General features: G+C 32.6%; 2 protein-coding genes across 2 annotated transcripts; both read left to right on the plus strand.

Moving 5' to 3' along the window:
* Positions 1 to 1,064: 1,064 nt before the first annotated feature.
* LOC136276198 (uncharacterized) lies at positions 1,065 to 10,168 on the plus strand. The gene is made up of 5 exons (XM_066087505.1): positions 1,065 to 2,122; positions 2,913 to 4,408; positions 4,632 to 4,818; positions 4,922 to 5,070; positions 5,241 to 10,168. The coding sequence occupies exons 1-5, from the start codon at positions 1,723 to 1,725 to the stop codon at positions 8,949 to 8,951; spliced, it is 5,943 nt and encodes a 1,980-aa protein (XP_065943577.1). The 5' UTR covers positions 1,065 to 1,722; the 3' UTR covers positions 8,952 to 10,168.
* Positions 10,169 to 11,527: 1,359 nt separating this feature from the next.
* LOC105327252 (translocon-associated protein subunit beta) lies at positions 11,528 to 15,638 on the plus strand. The gene is made up of 6 exons (XM_011427601.4): positions 11,528 to 11,668; positions 12,205 to 12,368; positions 12,748 to 12,846; positions 13,421 to 13,532; positions 14,260 to 14,337; positions 15,184 to 15,638. The coding sequence occupies exons 1-6, from the start codon at positions 11,543 to 11,545 to the stop codon at positions 15,292 to 15,294; spliced, it is 690 nt and encodes a 229-aa protein (XP_011425903.2). The 5' UTR covers positions 11,528 to 11,542; the 3' UTR covers positions 15,295 to 15,638.
* The last annotated feature ends 540 nt before the right edge of the window (positions 15,639 to 16,178 follow it).

A 16,178-nucleotide genomic window follows, 5' to 3' on the forward strand; every position in this document is an offset into this window, starting at 1 on the left:
TTTTATGTATGTTTTAAATGCTTTGATCAATTGTTTATTTAAACAATACCTGATGAATATAAAATGATTTTAAAAAGGACTTTATACGGTATGGGCCTAAAATGGCCCCCTAAAAGGAATAGCATTATTTAACTGTAATTCTTTGTTTTCTTTGTACAAATATATATGTGATGTTTTTACTTAATGTTCATTTTGACTCAAGTGCCCACAATTTAGAAAAACGCATTGTAAGGACAACCTTTTCCCGTCATTTTTGCATTTTAGCATTAAAAAAACTTGTTTTCAAGCAGTTTTTCTTTCAGTAAACATAGAGCGCATGCTTGAACCAACAAAATACTTTAATCAGAGATATATCTAGCCAAGTCTAATAAGTGACAAAAAATTTGTCCTGGTTCAAGCATGTGCTCTATATTTCCCATTCGTAAAAAGCTGCGAAAAATTTAAATTTTCGACTGATTTTGATTGAATTATAGAAATAGCGTCACATCTGACGTCATATACTGCAAGTGAGTGCAAATAAATCAAACAAATCTGTAAAAAATATATTTTATATCAACTCTTCTAAATTATAACATAACATTTTATTGTACCCGAAACACTTTTAAAAATGGCGAATTATGGGGACCAAATTTAACTCTTATTATATATTATTACTTATTAGGTTAGTTACTGACTCACTACGGAAATATATTGGGTTGATCAATCTCCTAGATGGCGAGGCGAAGCCGAGCCGTCTATGAGATTGATCAACCCAATATATTTCCGTAGTGTGTCAGTAACTAACCTAATAAGTGTTTTGTTTTCCCGAGTACTATCAAGCGACTTATTCATTCACAAGTAGCGGTGATCTACGCAAAGCCATGTACAAGATGCCTTACATCTCGTCCAGTTAAACTCATTTAAACTCTTCAAATTATCAATACCACCTTTCAAATACATATAAAAAATCTTCGCTTCACCCATATTACTTACAATGTTTTGTTGCTATTCAATTTTAAACCGAGCAAATTTCGTCGCTGCCATTTTGCTCTGCTCCAGACATAACAATGTGACGTCAATATTCAAAGCATTATTAATTAAAAAATAATTTCAAAGGGCAACTACTCTAAATATTTTAAGGACTTACTGAACACGATTTCTGTGTTAAATAATATGATATATCGAGATGAGTAGGTGAGGCGACGGCCAATGACGGCCATATTGCCTAATATAAATCCTCAAAGAACCTACATAGAGATATATGAGGCAATCACGTGGCACTGCCATATTTAATCCAATTAAAGTGTGTCATTTCAGTCCGAGGGAAAACAAAGTTCTTTAATACACAGTGACTGTTCCATGAATTTAATACAGATACACGAGAACACCTATATTTAGATGACGGACAAATATACAGTGTAGGGCAACCGCTACAATTGACTAACTATAAAGGCAGAGTGACACTTTCAATGAAAGTTAGTTTGTTAAGATTATAAACCAGATTAAACATGATTTCAATTTATTGATATACCCTGACACATGACCGGACGGTTCAAACACAATGTATTGCTCTCAAAGCAAACCGGAAAACCCCAATCTACCTCTCTTCTACTTTCGGTTTTGTTATAGTTTCTAAGTATAGCATATAGCATACATTTTCTAAAAACCGTGCACTTTGACGACGGGCAAACATACATTGTCAATGTATGTCATATATATGTTTTGACTTAATTGAAATAAAAAATGGCGACAGGTACGGACTTACATAAAAGTGAAATCCTGGATCAAAAAGAAGAGCATGCGTGTACTTCGGACAATGAGGAAATGAAACCAGGGTCCGAGAACAGTACATCAAATTCAGTAAGCAGAGACGAAAATCAAACAAACGATGAAAAACGAACAGCTGATTCAGCGGCAATGGATAATGACAAACAAAATCATGACGCTGGAACAATGGACGGAAGAGGAACTACTGAATCAAAAGCAGGTGGAAAGGATTCAAAACAAAAACAAAAACAATCGCGAAAGAAAAAGGAAGAATACACAATCACTTTCTTCTACCTACAGAATGTGGATTCAGTCCGCGATGTGTTGATGACAAACTTCCCGACAGGCATTATGATAGTTGATGAAGAGAGAATAGGTAATGTACATGTAAGATTTCAAACAAATTATCAAAGTACTCAAGGTACATGTAAAGACAAGGTACAGATATCCGGGCCTAATATTTAATGTGAATTGAACACATTTTCAGGAAATGCTATATTTACAGACTTAATAGACACATTGAGGCATCAATAATGAATTTAACCTAATTTATAAGCGTATTGATGCATATTTATATTAATCTAGTAAATATTATACGCGTTTTAAATCAATTTCCGCAACAATTTGTTAACGGGATCTCTAGTAATCTGGGAATGACCAAGCCTATTAGGGTAAACATTGTATTCCACCGCTCAGCAACCTTACACCGAAATCAAAGTATTTAGAATGTTAATATATCAGATATAAACTAACGATGGCCAATTGACATGCTATATATTCTACGTTCTCTTTTAACGTGGAACTACATTTTTGTGCGAACTGTTTCACCGGTCTCTAAGTCAACATCCAGTTTCGTGCACCGTAGAGATAGCCTGGCTATTCAGTACGCAATGAGCTCGGCTAATAAAATTGCAAGTCAATTTATATGTAACAGCTGAAAACAATACAATGTATTATTTCTTCAAAAGAATAAAGTATCAAATAAACTGGACGAACATTAACTTTAAGTTTTAAGTTATCAGAACGATCCGACAAAGTCATAAGATGTTATATTATATCAATCGTTGACAAGTAAAATAACTCATTTCAAAGCTTTTCATATGGTGCTTCTTATACCTCATGTAGCAATGTAATTAATTTAATCTTTATTTCTTCTTATTTTTTAGAAAATGAAAGCGAACATTCATATGCAGAGTTCTCTAAAATTTACAGAGTGAAAATTGTGTCCGAGGAACAAATGAAGGGCAGACAATTTGAGTCTTTTATGTATAATCTTTGGTTGTCAAAAAGACCAGAAAACGAAATTTCTTGCTACATAGATGTTAGGAATAAAGACACGCGTCAAAATGACTCGAGAAAATCGGTTTCGACAATACAAGATGTCAAATTCTACGGCGGTGCCCTGTTATCACCAGTAAAATTTTCAGAGCATTGGTCAATGACAGCAAGCAAAATAGAAGCCGTTTTTGAAAATGATAAAGGAGTTTTGACGATTCAGAGTGTGGTCCATGGCAAGGAGAATCAAGAAGCCGTAGAAATTTCCTACAGCTCCATGCATGATACAATCGTTGTATATCCAGATAATCAATCCACTATCTTAATTATCAATGTAAAATCAAATCCAAAGATCTTCAATAGGAAGAAAATAAATGAAAATAAAACAGATGAGGTGAGAAATGTGAGCATTTCTGGTACAACACGAGAAGAGTTCGGTAGATCCAATAGTTTTTATATCACATGGCCAAGTAATATATTCCATGATTTGAAAAATAAATCGAAAAATCCAGTAGGATGGGAGGTTATTTCCCGATTTAAACGGCTGGGGTTCAACGTCGTCTATGCTGATGTTACCGTGATACCTTATTTAAAGAGGGCAATGACATTTTCATTTGAAGATTTTGACACGGAATATGCCTGGAATTGCCTCTGTTCTCACGGGTTTAAAGTCACCGATAACTTAAACGAGGAGAATGTGTCATTTCTAAGAAGAATAAAGGGGAAGTTGACTCCAGATATGCTACATCGTATCACCGCAAAGACAAATGACCGTCCTTTTATTCACTTTGCCAGTCTCATTTCTAAACAGATCGAAAAAAATGAAATTATCATAAAAGAGGCAGATGACATGCCTCCTGGCTATTCAAATATTCGTCGAATAGTCTTGACACCAACAAAGCATGTATTTTATCCAAAAGAACCAATTGTTCAAAATCGTATTATTCGACAATATGCAGAGGAATATTTTATTCGAATAGTTTTTCGCGATGAAGATTATGAAAAAGTTAGTGCAATTGCACCTAACTCCCTCGATTCAGTTATAGACGCAATGAAACAATTTCTGTGCGCTGGATTTCGAATCCTAACGCGTCGCTATGAGTTTTTAGGATGTTCGAACAGTCAACTGCGGGAACATGGTTTTTGGTTCTTTTGTCCAAACGATGATACAAACGCACAGATGATCCGTGATAACTGTGGTGACATTTATCTGGAGAGATGTGTTGCATCGTACGTTTCACGCTTTGGTCTTTGTTTTTCTGCATCACGTGACACGGTCGATGTTGGTATGCAGGACGGAGAATTAGTACACCAAAAAGACATCGAGTGGAATAACTACTGTTTTTCCGATGGTATTGGTAAAATATCCCCTTGTCTGGCCAATAAGGTATTTGTATGAATAATTATTTTTAAGATATTGATATTATTTAATCTTTAATAGTTATGAATCGATATTGATATTAATTAAATGTAGACACGTCATTGCAAATGTTTTAATATTTGACAAACTTTCGTGATTGCAGATAAATTGTTAGGAATAATCAATGTCAATAATTTATATCTTTCACTTTTGATTTTATAAATTACGGTATTATAAATCGTTTTAATAGGTTACTAAAGCTCTTGGTTACAAAGTAAAGCCCTCTGCATTTCAAATTCGATATGGAGGGTGCAAAGGGGTTGTTTCACAAGATCCAGATCTTGGTGAGGAGAAAGACGTTCTTGTTATCCGTGAAAGTATGAATAAATTCAACTCGGAGTCGAAAAAGCTCGAGATTCTTCAAGTAACAAAACCAGGTATGAACGTTTGAAAATAAGTTCTGAAATATTCTGCAATATTTAAATAAATTATACTTTTTTTAAAAAGTGTAATGTAAATACGAATTGTACCATTCATTAGGGAGACTTCACTTAAACAGACAAGCAATCACACTGTTATCTGGACTTGGTGTCTCCGATAATGTATTCTTATCCCTTCAAGAAGAGATGTTGTTTGGTTTGGCAGACACGATGCTCTATGACAAGGAGGCTATTAAAGTTCTGTCAGGGGTATGTGTGTTTATATATATATATATAAATATATATATATATATATATATATATATATATATATATATATATATATATATATATATATATATATATATATATATAAATTTAATTCATTTTGAAATAATTTCATTTATGCATTAGTATAATGAATGTTACTTCCTTTTCAGTTGTCGATTCATATTCGGTTTAAACAACTTCAAAAAAGAGGAATTGTGTTTGTTAAAGAGCCATTCTTTAGATCCATGTTAATAACAATCTATAAGTGTAAAATTCGGGATTTGATGCGACGTGCGCGGATAAAATTATCGTTGAAAAAAGGACGCATTATGATGGGAACATTAGATGATACAGGAACATTAGAATATGGCCAGGTATTTGTACAGTACTCACAAATTTCAGGGACGGAACAGGAAGACTCAATTGTTCTTAAGGGACCGGTTGTGGCTACGAAAAACCCATGTTTTCATCCTGGGGATTTGCGAAAATATGAAGCTGTAGATGTTTCTGCCTTACATCACATGTTTGATTGCATTGTATTTCCCCAGAAAGGTAAACGACCTCATCCCAATGAAATGTCAGGATCTGATCTTGATGGTGACATGTATTTTGTAAGTTGGGACGACCAGTTTTACAATGTCATTGAAAATCAAGAACCAATGGATTTCCCAAAAGCTACAAAAAAGTACTTAGATCGTAAAGTCAAAGTAGATGACATAATTGATTTTGTAGGAGAGTATATAAAAAATGATAACTTGGGTATTATCGCCAACGCACATGTTGCGCATGCTGATAAGAAAAACATTTTTACGGATGCCTGCAAGCAGTTAGCGAAAATGCATTCTGATGCAGTTGATTTTCCAAAAACTGGACAACCAGCAAAAATGTTAAGAGATCTTAGAGTAGATAGCTATCCAGATTTTATGCAAAAGGCAGATAAGCCACAGTATGTGTCGAAAAAGGTTCTTGGGAAATTATTCCGTCAGTGCAGAGCTCTTGAACAAGCACAAACTCGACAGAAAGACCACAAAAAAATTATCAGAAGTATTGTACCAGATAAGGATCTGTTTTTGATTGGCTGGCAAAAGTATGAAGACGATGCCGTTGTTGCAAGAAATACTTACAATGAAAAAGTTCGACAACTTCTGCTGCTGTATGGAATAGAAAATGAAACTGAAGCTATTTCTGGAATAATTCGAAGACTTAATCCACAGCGAGGATGCCTGCAAAATGAAAAATTTGAAATAGGACTGATAGTAAAGGCAAAAATGTCTGTTGTTTGTAAACATACAAGAGAGCGCTTTTTTCACGAATTTGGAGGTGAATCAAACATTGATTTTGACTGTTGTGATAGTGAAATACTACGGAAAGCATCAGCATGGTATGCCGTAACTTATCTTCGAGACTCCGATAATCCTGAACCATTGTTAAGCTTTCCTTGGGTTATCGCTGATGTAATTGGCTTTCTGAAAGAGAATAAAAATGAAAAGAGGGAACAATCGCTGCCACAGGACCTAACAGAGGAAGATGAAACCGACATTGACAATCTATTTGAAATAGGATCATCAATAGTACGCCGATATTTTTCTACTAAGAATCAAAGGCATGAAACTTTAAAAACACTGAAAACTTTGGGAAACACTGTCTTTAGTATTCTTCATTCTGTAAAGGGGGCATCTTTTTTTCCAATTGGACTCTTCATGACAGGGTTAATGAGAGACGATGAAAACACTTTAGATATTCATATTAGTACGCAAAGGAGCAAATATACAGCTACTTTACAGTTCATTCAGAAGTTGTTTTATAGGAGTAAAGGTTTCCATGTTGAAAGTGGCTTTAATCCCAAATACAGAACTTTCATCAATAACATCGCATTTCATGTCAGAATTTTAAAGGACGTTAATGTTTTACGTCAATCATTTTTTCTCTCAAATTTTGTGCGAGAAAACAAAGCGATTGCTCCGGTAATTATGTTCCTTTTAGACTGGGGAAGGCGAACATCTATTACTTTGGGATCAAGACAAATTTTTGATGAAATAACTTTTTCAATGGTCATTATTGGGTGTATACTGAGCATGGAGGATCTTAAGAAAGATTTAAAATGTTCCTTTCCTGAAAAACTGCAAGAAAATTCTTCAGGATTAGACCTCGTAGAAATGGTAGAAATTGATGATATTTCAAGAAGCAATCAAAAGATTTTGGCAAAAATAGTGATGTATTTTTTCAGAGAGTACAGAGCAATACTAGCTGACAAGGCAAGTGGAGGAATGATCAAATTTATTTCTGATCCATCTCATAAAAAGCCAAATTTTAACATTCTCAAAAAATCATTGAGTCAAAGTAATACAACTGCATTGCTAAATGAGATGCTTTGTGGCTATCAAGAAATAGCCGAGAGAAATACGATTGATAACTTCTTTGGAGATGTTGATCTTGTTGAGAATCACCTCGTACTAAACCTTCCACTTGATACTTGGGATTCTGTTCTGTTTGCAGAAGCGTACACTGAGAGAAGACTTTCTAAGGAAACGGGTGCAATAGTTAGAATCCGAAGAGCGAACTTCAGGGAAACAAAAGGGGTCATATTAGAAGCTTGGGGTAGTTCTGAGCAGCTCTGGAAGGTCAACAAATCGTTACAAGACCTTGGAGATAAATCATCCAAGTTCGTTACAACCTATTCCAGAGACAAGGCTTTCGTTGAAGGAGCTTATGTGACTATATTTGAAGGTTCTAGATCGACAGATGATATGCTGGATTTTAAACCTTACACTGGATTGATTCAAGAGCATCATAAACACCGAGAAGCTGTACATCTTCCATACTTGCGAGGTGTCGTTCGAAATTTTGAGCCTTCCATAGAACATGTGGACGACAATGACCCCGACTGTCAGATATTTCAACAAGTTTTCCTACAGCAGATTAACGTTGTTAGAGAAAACTATGATGATACATTTCACGGCATTCTCCGCTTTGTGATGACGTTTGGCAATGTGTATATTGTTGACGTCGATAAACTCAGTATGTCCATAAAAGATATGCAAGAAAAATTGCATCGCAAACAGTTTATTGAAAGAAAAGAATATCACTCACTAAATAAGAAATCCCGAGGAAGGGGAGGGAGACGTCAAGGAGGTGAAAGTTACACTAGTCTCCGTAATAATCTCAGTGTAGGTTCGAGGGGGCGAAGAATCAGTAGCTCATTCATACCATCCGAATGTAACCCTCAAAGGGTAAAGGAGTTCTTGGAAAAATTTGGATTTCAAGAAGACGGGAAAGAAAACAAGTACTACGTCAGCCTCCAGACTGGTGAAGCTGACTTCGGTAAACCTCACACAGGTTCGTGTGTTCTAGATAAAGACATGAATTTCATCGAGTTCCGTCTTGCAGATTTAAAATGGCTAGCCGGAGACGTTATACGACTGAAGTCCGATGAAAAAAAGATACCTTTGGATGTCCGTTGCAAACTACAATCTCGAAGAATCCTCGACCTGGAGACTATAAGGCAAATGAGTGACTTGAAAGGAATTCTTGATGACAGCTGTCATCTAATGGAAAAACGAGGCGACATTCTTTGCGTTTCTCCTCACTTCAAAGACAGGGTTACACTTGTGCGTGAAAAACAAGTGAATTCGTATTCTTATCCATGCACAGATTCATCCGACGAAGGCAGTGTATGGCACGATATGAAAATTGATGTGGCAACGGTAAAAGAATATTCTGGATTCAATCGCATCACGGGCACGTTTTCAGACATTGTTTATCGGACAGAAGTCACAATGATGCCAAAGTTTCCAGATCTTAATTCTAGTGATGAAGATTTGATCAAATACGCAAGAAGAACCTGGAATCTTGCATTGTATCTTGGAAGCCAATTTGACTGAAATTATTTCTTAATTAACATACATGTATGTGAAGAGAACTAGGTGTTGTTGCTTTAATTAGGTTTATTGTTGATGGTCATCAAAAGGACTTGTTAAAACTATTTGCAAATTTGCCAGGCAATGCAATGATTTTCATGAATATATTTTGAGAATCTTGTACTGAGTATAAAGAAAAACATTTTAGAAGTGTTTATGTTCTTTCCAAAATATGATTAATTTGATGTTGTAATTGTATACAACAGCGTACTATTATAAGAATATTGGTTATAAGAATATCATGATTTTACAATGCTACAAACTTCAAATGCCATTAACATTATATGGTAAAGATGCGTGTTTGTTTTCAGAATTAGAAGATAGATTATGCATTCTTTACCAGCTGAATTTTGCCATGAATCATGCGTATAAAATTATACAATGTACTAAATTTAAAAAACGTTATTCATGTGTAACATCATGTATCAGTCTATCAACTGTGTGCAAATGAATACTAGCAGGTTTAATTGTGTGAAAAGGTTATTATGATTATTGCTAGTATTTTACAACGAAATATAACTTACTTTAAATTTCTTAGGTGTGTAAATTGAATTATTTTCCTTGGATAATTCACGTTTTAAATTATTTTTTTTCTGTACTCTCAATTTTGCTGTATAATTTTGCATGGTTTTTTTTATATTCTTTCGGGTACAGATTGTTTCAAGAGAGAATGTCTTTTATTAGATTACGTGTAGTTTAAGAGACGATGGTTTTCCACTTTCAAACTGTAGACACATTAATTATAAACATGGCCAATTGATTAATTTTTCCAAACTCAAATATATCTGTAAAAAATATGAATTATTAGATTAAAGCAATATGAGCTGCAATTTTCATGTTGAAATTTTTTTTAACGAAAATGTTATTTTCTACTAAAATGACAAAAATATCATGGTTTTTAAATATCTTTTAGCCATATTTTTGTGTGAATAGGCCGTTAAGAAGCCTTAATCGGAGCATTATTGAATTATTGTCGTCCTGTACAAAAATGATTTGCTATATATTCCTTAGAAGAGAAATCTTTCCTCTGACAAAAATTAATGATTTTTTTTCAAACCTTATTTATCATAAAAGTTTAAGTTATATGCAGACTAATCAAACTAGCAGCTTTTTGCAGCAAAATAAAATTCTAAAAAATACAGCTCATATTGCTCTAAGGGTTTTTGTTGTGTTTTGTTGTTGTTGGGATTTTTTTTTTTTGGGGGGGGGGGGGGTATTTTATTTAGTTTATTTTTTTTGGGGGGGGGGGCATTGATATAGAGATTAGTATTATCTTAAAATGTCTGATACAGATTAATACTTGCAAATATCAATGGTGCGGGTTCAATTAATATGACTTGTCATTTTATGTTCAACTTTCATTGGTTTATTGATCTCACTCTTAGTTTATGCGTTCACAAATGATTAAATAAAATGTTAAAGTGTTTAATTGTTTAATCCAATGCCAACCGACTCAAAGCATAGTGTTACATATATATTTCGATGACTTTGCATCCTGGAAAAATACTACTCTCTCTCTCTCTCTCTCTCTCTCTCTCTCTCTCATTTGATAAATTAAAAATACCCATGCATATGTATTCTACCAAAGGCATGATTTGTCTTATTCTATTGGGCTCTTTAAATGATTTTAGAATTCGACCAGAATTGATTTTTGACTGGTACGGATAGTAAGTGAGGAATAAAAATTGCTTGTTTTGTTACTCTGTAAAGACAATGCCGAGATTTTTCTATCTTTATATTTCCTTTGTAATATCCTAATTTTTTTTTAATTTTAGTTAAAGGAAGTAAGATTTTGAAAGGAAAAATAATATTAATGAAACCAATATCGAAAACGTTTCTCATTTTAGATCAAAATGAAAACAAGAACAGAATTGAAAACCTTTATTTACAAATAGTTTAAAACATTTCGATCAAGATTGTAAATTATCGCGTCAGCGTACTCCGCGAATGGAAACCAACAGCATTTTTTTGCAAGCAGCAGTGTTATTCTCAAACATGTGTCTATTGCATGCCAGAAGCCTGCAGGACACTCGAATAAGGACACTCGAATAATTTATCCAAAAGGTGTATCATTTGACTGACATTTGGAATAAATATGAACCTCAGAGATATATGATGATCGAAAAAAAACTTACAGAAATTTTAGTAACATATATATATATATATATATATATATATATATATATATATATATATATATATATATATATATAATTGTTGTAACATGCAAATAATTCTTTACACAGACTTCGGAATATTTATTTACCAGATTCAGTCATTTTCAGGTGTAGATCCGATCAATTTTAACTGACATTGGTAACTGTGAAAAAGAGATTTTTCAATTCAATTCAATTCAATTAAATTATTGACAAAAACCACAGATTGTGCAAATCATACATGCAATATACAAATATAATTAGTTATAGATATAGATTTTCTTATAAATGTTTATTTTGTAGTTATATGCGGTTTTTTTTGGGGGGGGAGGGGGGATCAAATTTGGTATGATGCATTTGCCTCATTTGCCTATATGTAACTGTAACTTACATGTAATTATGGCATTGACGGAGGGTGACGATCCGCTATATGGGTCGGGATCGGGGTTCTCAAAAATTCTTTTGGTTCGCCACGTTGATTACTTCCCCCTTTTGAACACCGGCTTGTTGGCAGCACGAAGAAAGGTAGGTACATTTATTTACTTCTGTGTGAATTTTAATTTTCAGTACAAGTTAGATTTTAAATAAACACTTGTTTGTGCTATTTCTGACATACTAAACGGTGGTAAATCGAATAATTGTACAGAACTCACAAAATGCAGATATATGTAAATATTATACAAATTGGCTTACGTGGCGTCTAAAACCACGAAAAATTATTAGATTGTTAAACCAATCCGTTAATCTCAATATTGATTTTCCTCTTTTTTGTTTGGCTCGAGCGATATTTTATTGCAGAAGTTTTATTTATTTAGGGTGAACAGTTTATTTGATGTTATTGCTATTCCGATGCTGTATAAAACAGCTGTTTCATTATTCATATTGTTTTACCTGTTAAAAGGTATATCCTTAACATATATGATAAAATATATTGGATTAGAATTATTATTCGAACAATCCATATCATTTGGTTCAATATCCTAGTTCATGATTATAAATAATCGTCTGATGATAGCAATAGATTACTTTAGACAGATAGATACCTATTTTGGTCATTTCAGATGAAACTGTGGGTTTTAGCAGTTCTGATCAGCTTTGCTGGTTACAGTTTGTCTGAGGAGGAGAACGTTGCCAGACTACTAGCATCAAAAAATGTACTTAACCAGTATTTAGTGGAAGGCAGGGATTTAACTGTTCAATATACTATTTTCAATATTGGTGGCAGGTAATTTTATAATTTATTAATATGAGTTTGACCTCAATATTGAACAACCCAGTCTTTTTTTCTGATTTGTACTTACATGTTCATGAAATGAATTAAACTAAATTATTTTTATAATTCTTTTAATTACAATATATATTAAAACTTGCAATGTAATTTTATGCTATTATATTGAAATATATAGTAATGGATAAAACTTTCATTTTTTAAGAGATGAATTGTTGTTACATGTTATATGCAGCCTAGGGGAGTTTTGAATCTGAATAATATAGAATTAACTTAATAAGATGTACACCTATTTCCACAGAACTTCCTGTAAAGTGTAAACAGATTAACCCAAGGCCATTGTAAGTAAGATTTTATTTGATTTTTTCTCTTGTAGTGCTGCTCTTGATGTCAATTTGAAAGAGGAAAGTTTCCCTGAGCAAGATTTTGAAGTTGTGAAAGGAAACTTGAATGTTAAATGGGAGAGAATAGCACCGTATCCTTTGAAACAATTTTTCCAAAGAAAAATCACATTTTATTATCAATATTATTTTGTACTTTCACTGCATTGGTCAAGTATCTGTCTGCGACTAGGGTAATAAATTGGATAAAAATGAGAGGCAATTTGAAAATCATTTTATGAATCGTGGATATGAAAATAACTTTATAAAAATTCTACAATATTCGTGTGGGCATCTGCATTTTAAATCAAATACCCCACAAATTAGGTTGCCAGCTCTGAATTGTATTCAATCAAACCTTACTATTTTAGTAACTTGACATGACCAAAAAAAAAAATCATCGAGATATTGGAGGATTTAATATTTTGAGAGTAGATTGCATAAATAACAGTTATTAGAACTTCCAAATTCATTTTGATACGACCATGGTTATTAAGATTTTGAAGTTAAAGTATGAACTTTATCTTGCATTTTGTAAGTGAGTAACTGCTAAAGCTTCCATCCTGTATTGAGAAAATTTGGTTTTCAAATGAAAATTAAGATGAAAAAGAATTACCAGAGTTCAGAGTAATGTAAAGTCTTGGATTATATACCTTAATGAAGTATCAGTGGCACCAATGTGTCCCACGTGGTGGTTCTCCGTCCATTGCAGTTTGGATACTTTAACTTTACAGCTGCTGAAGTTTCCTACAAACCCTCCGAAAATGCTGCCTCAGCTGTGGTATGTACATTATAATTGGATCTTGTTCTAATGTAGTTTTACAAGTGTCAAAATGTATGCTATAATGTTCAAAATTAAGTCTAATTTAAAATCACTCGTAAATCCACTTTTCTAATATATACCTGACAAGATGACAACATTATGTACATGGTCATCTCGTTATGACATTTAAATATGAATAAGCAAACTTCTAGCCAATCAAACTCAAGCTTCTATATGTAAGTCTTAAAATAATTCTTAAACTTCTTTCTTGCAACTCTTGTGCTGTCTAGACCATTTTTTCTGCTAAAATTGTATATCAGTCCATTTTAGTCACCAATGTTTTATGAATTCATATTCAATAATTCATTCAACAAAAACTACCATTGAAACTTGGCTGGATAACATATATTTAACCATGAGTCTGTTTACTATGCCTCTAACTTAAGGCATGTAGATTAATATTTTAAAAAGAAACAACTGTCCGAAATACCATCAAATATTTCAGCTGTAGTGAATAATAAGCTGATTGAAAGGTTGCTATGAGAGGACCTTGTACAGGATGTTGTTACATTTTGTAAATTATTTTACATCTAGAGAGAAGCAGCTTTACAATTCTTATTTTAACTAGATTGAACAATAGCTTTTGTATGCATACTTGGGTATTTTAGAGTAATTTATTTTGCCTGCTTTCTTAAACAGTCCACCAATTAAGATACCATTAAATATTTGAAATATATTTGTTCAGGTTGGATTTACCAGTGCCCCAGGTGAGGGAGGAATTGTTGGCAGCAAAGACTTTGACAGAAAATTCTCTCCTCATGTTGTAAGTACACACAGTAATGCATCTTTTGCTGTGATAATAAATACAATGTTACATCTAAGGTATCCAATCCATAAAAACTGTATTATAGATAATTTTGGCAGTTTATTTTTTAAAAAATCAATTTTAGATAATCATAAAGAAATTTAATTGCTATTATTTTGCACTGAATGAATTTTTATGAATATGGAAGAGTTATTTCTCCTTGTCTATATATGTCATTTACCTTACTTAATGTTACATATGTATTTACATATGTATACATGAGATATACATATTAAACATTTCTTTGCACATGATTATAACTGTTTAAAAATTTATTCATCTGGTTTTGTTAATATTGTAGGAATTTATCTTTATTAATTTTAAGGGTAACCAAAATTATTTTTCCTTAATAACATACAAAGCAAACTAAATATAGCTGAAATGAAATATTTTGAAAATATCTTCAAAAAAGCTTAAAGCTTCATAATCTTATCAAAGGTATTAAAGACTGGGGTTTTTTTTAATGGAATTTGTCACCCCTTTTTTCCTTGGCATTAAATATGTAATAACAAATAGGATATGGACTAAGGGTTTAGTAAATACTTACATGTACAACATGTGTACTACAGATTCCTATTTAAGGGCGAGGAATTAATATCTGAATAAAATCACGAGGAGTGCATATCACAAATTCTAAAATCTCACTTTTATTTTACATTAAACTATGATAAAAATTTGGCGTTTACGATTTCATGTTCTGGCGATTTGATCGATATCGGCTGAATCATGGAATTAAGTACTCATTAATACGGAATTTACAGTAAATGATGGAGACAGAATTTTTAATACCCACTTTTATTTCAGCTGGACTGGCTGGTATTCGCTATCATGACCCTGCCATCTCTCACCATTCCATTCCTGCTGTTCTACAGGAGCAAAAGCAGATACGACACACCTAAGCCGAAAAAGAACTAAAAACAATTTGTGAATTTAGTTTTTTTACAAATTATAATTATTTTTTTTTTCGTTTTTTATAATAAAAATATTTTGGAAAAAAAGCATTGTCTAGAGGTATTTTTTGTTGTAATTTCCTATTAATTGAAAAATGCTCAAAATGAAAGTGAGAGTTATCTATCTTCTTATTTTGTGTAGATAATATAAAAATAATTTTGTGTAATGTTAAATTAGTATTGAATAAATTATTTGATAAGTAAAGACATTTCTGTGAGACAGTATAAATTCATCAATATCTGTGAGGCTCTAGTGAGGTTGTAATGTGGAGTGAATGTTTTTTTTTTAATAAATGTTGACCAACACAAGGACATGGTTTGTCATTCATACAATATTGTGAAATTAAGGATTCTCTATACTTTGGTAAAAAAAATAAAACTTTCAGAGTCTGAGAAAATTGTAAAAGTGTACAAATTAGGTTAATCTAATTTATTTTTAAGATAAGCTACATGCCATTTTTACTCGGGAAATTTTTTATGAATAAATATCTCAAAAAGAAAGAAATGCATTAGCGTTTCCATTAACTTCATAATTTAATGTACTATATATTTGAATTTATGACAATCATGATTTACACTAAAGATTTTAGTTCATTCTTCAATAATTTATCATCAGAATGACTCAATCGAAGTAAGTATGTGCAGTGTTGAAGGGGTTCCATAATGTGCCTTCCTTTACTGGCGTCAATTTGATCCAATACTTGATCTTCCACTTAATCAAATATGAAAAGTTCAAATGGTATCGTCAATTAAGGTAAACGTTAAATACAGAGATGCATGTATGGTAACCCATGAATTGGACAATGTTTTCCCTGTTTTTCATACATAGCTATTTTTCTTACGACAAGC

This window comes from Magallana gigas, chromosome 6 (assembly GCF_963853765.1).
Source record: "Magallana gigas chromosome 6, xbMagGiga1.1, whole genome shotgun sequence".
In the NCBI taxonomy this organism is placed as follows: domain Eukaryota; kingdom Metazoa; phylum Mollusca; class Bivalvia; order Ostreida; family Ostreidae; genus Magallana; species Magallana gigas.

Coding starts and splice junctions, on each gene's coding strand:
- LOC105327252 (XM_011427601.4), top strand. CDS start 11,543: ATGGCATTGACGGAGGGTGACGATCCGCTATATGGGTCGGGATCGGGG. Junction 12,847..13,420: donor AAATGGGAGAGAATAGCACC/GTATCCTTTGAA, acceptor ATGAAGTATCAG/TGGCACCAATGTGTCCCACG. Junction 14,338..15,183: donor GAAAATTCTCTCCTCATGTT/GTAAGTACACAC, acceptor CTTTTATTTCAG/CTGGACTGGCTGGTATTCGC.
- LOC136276198 (XM_066087505.1), top strand. CDS start 1,723: ATGGCGACAGGTACGGACTTACATAAAAGTGAAATCCTGGATCAAAAA. Junction 2,123..2,912: donor AGTTGATGAAGAGAGAATAG/GTAATGTACATG, acceptor CTTATTTTTTAG/AAAATGAAAGCGAACATTCA. Junction 5,071..5,240: donor CTATTAAAGTTCTGTCAGGG/GTATGTGTGTTT, acceptor CTTCCTTTTCAG/TTGTCGATTCATATTCGGTT.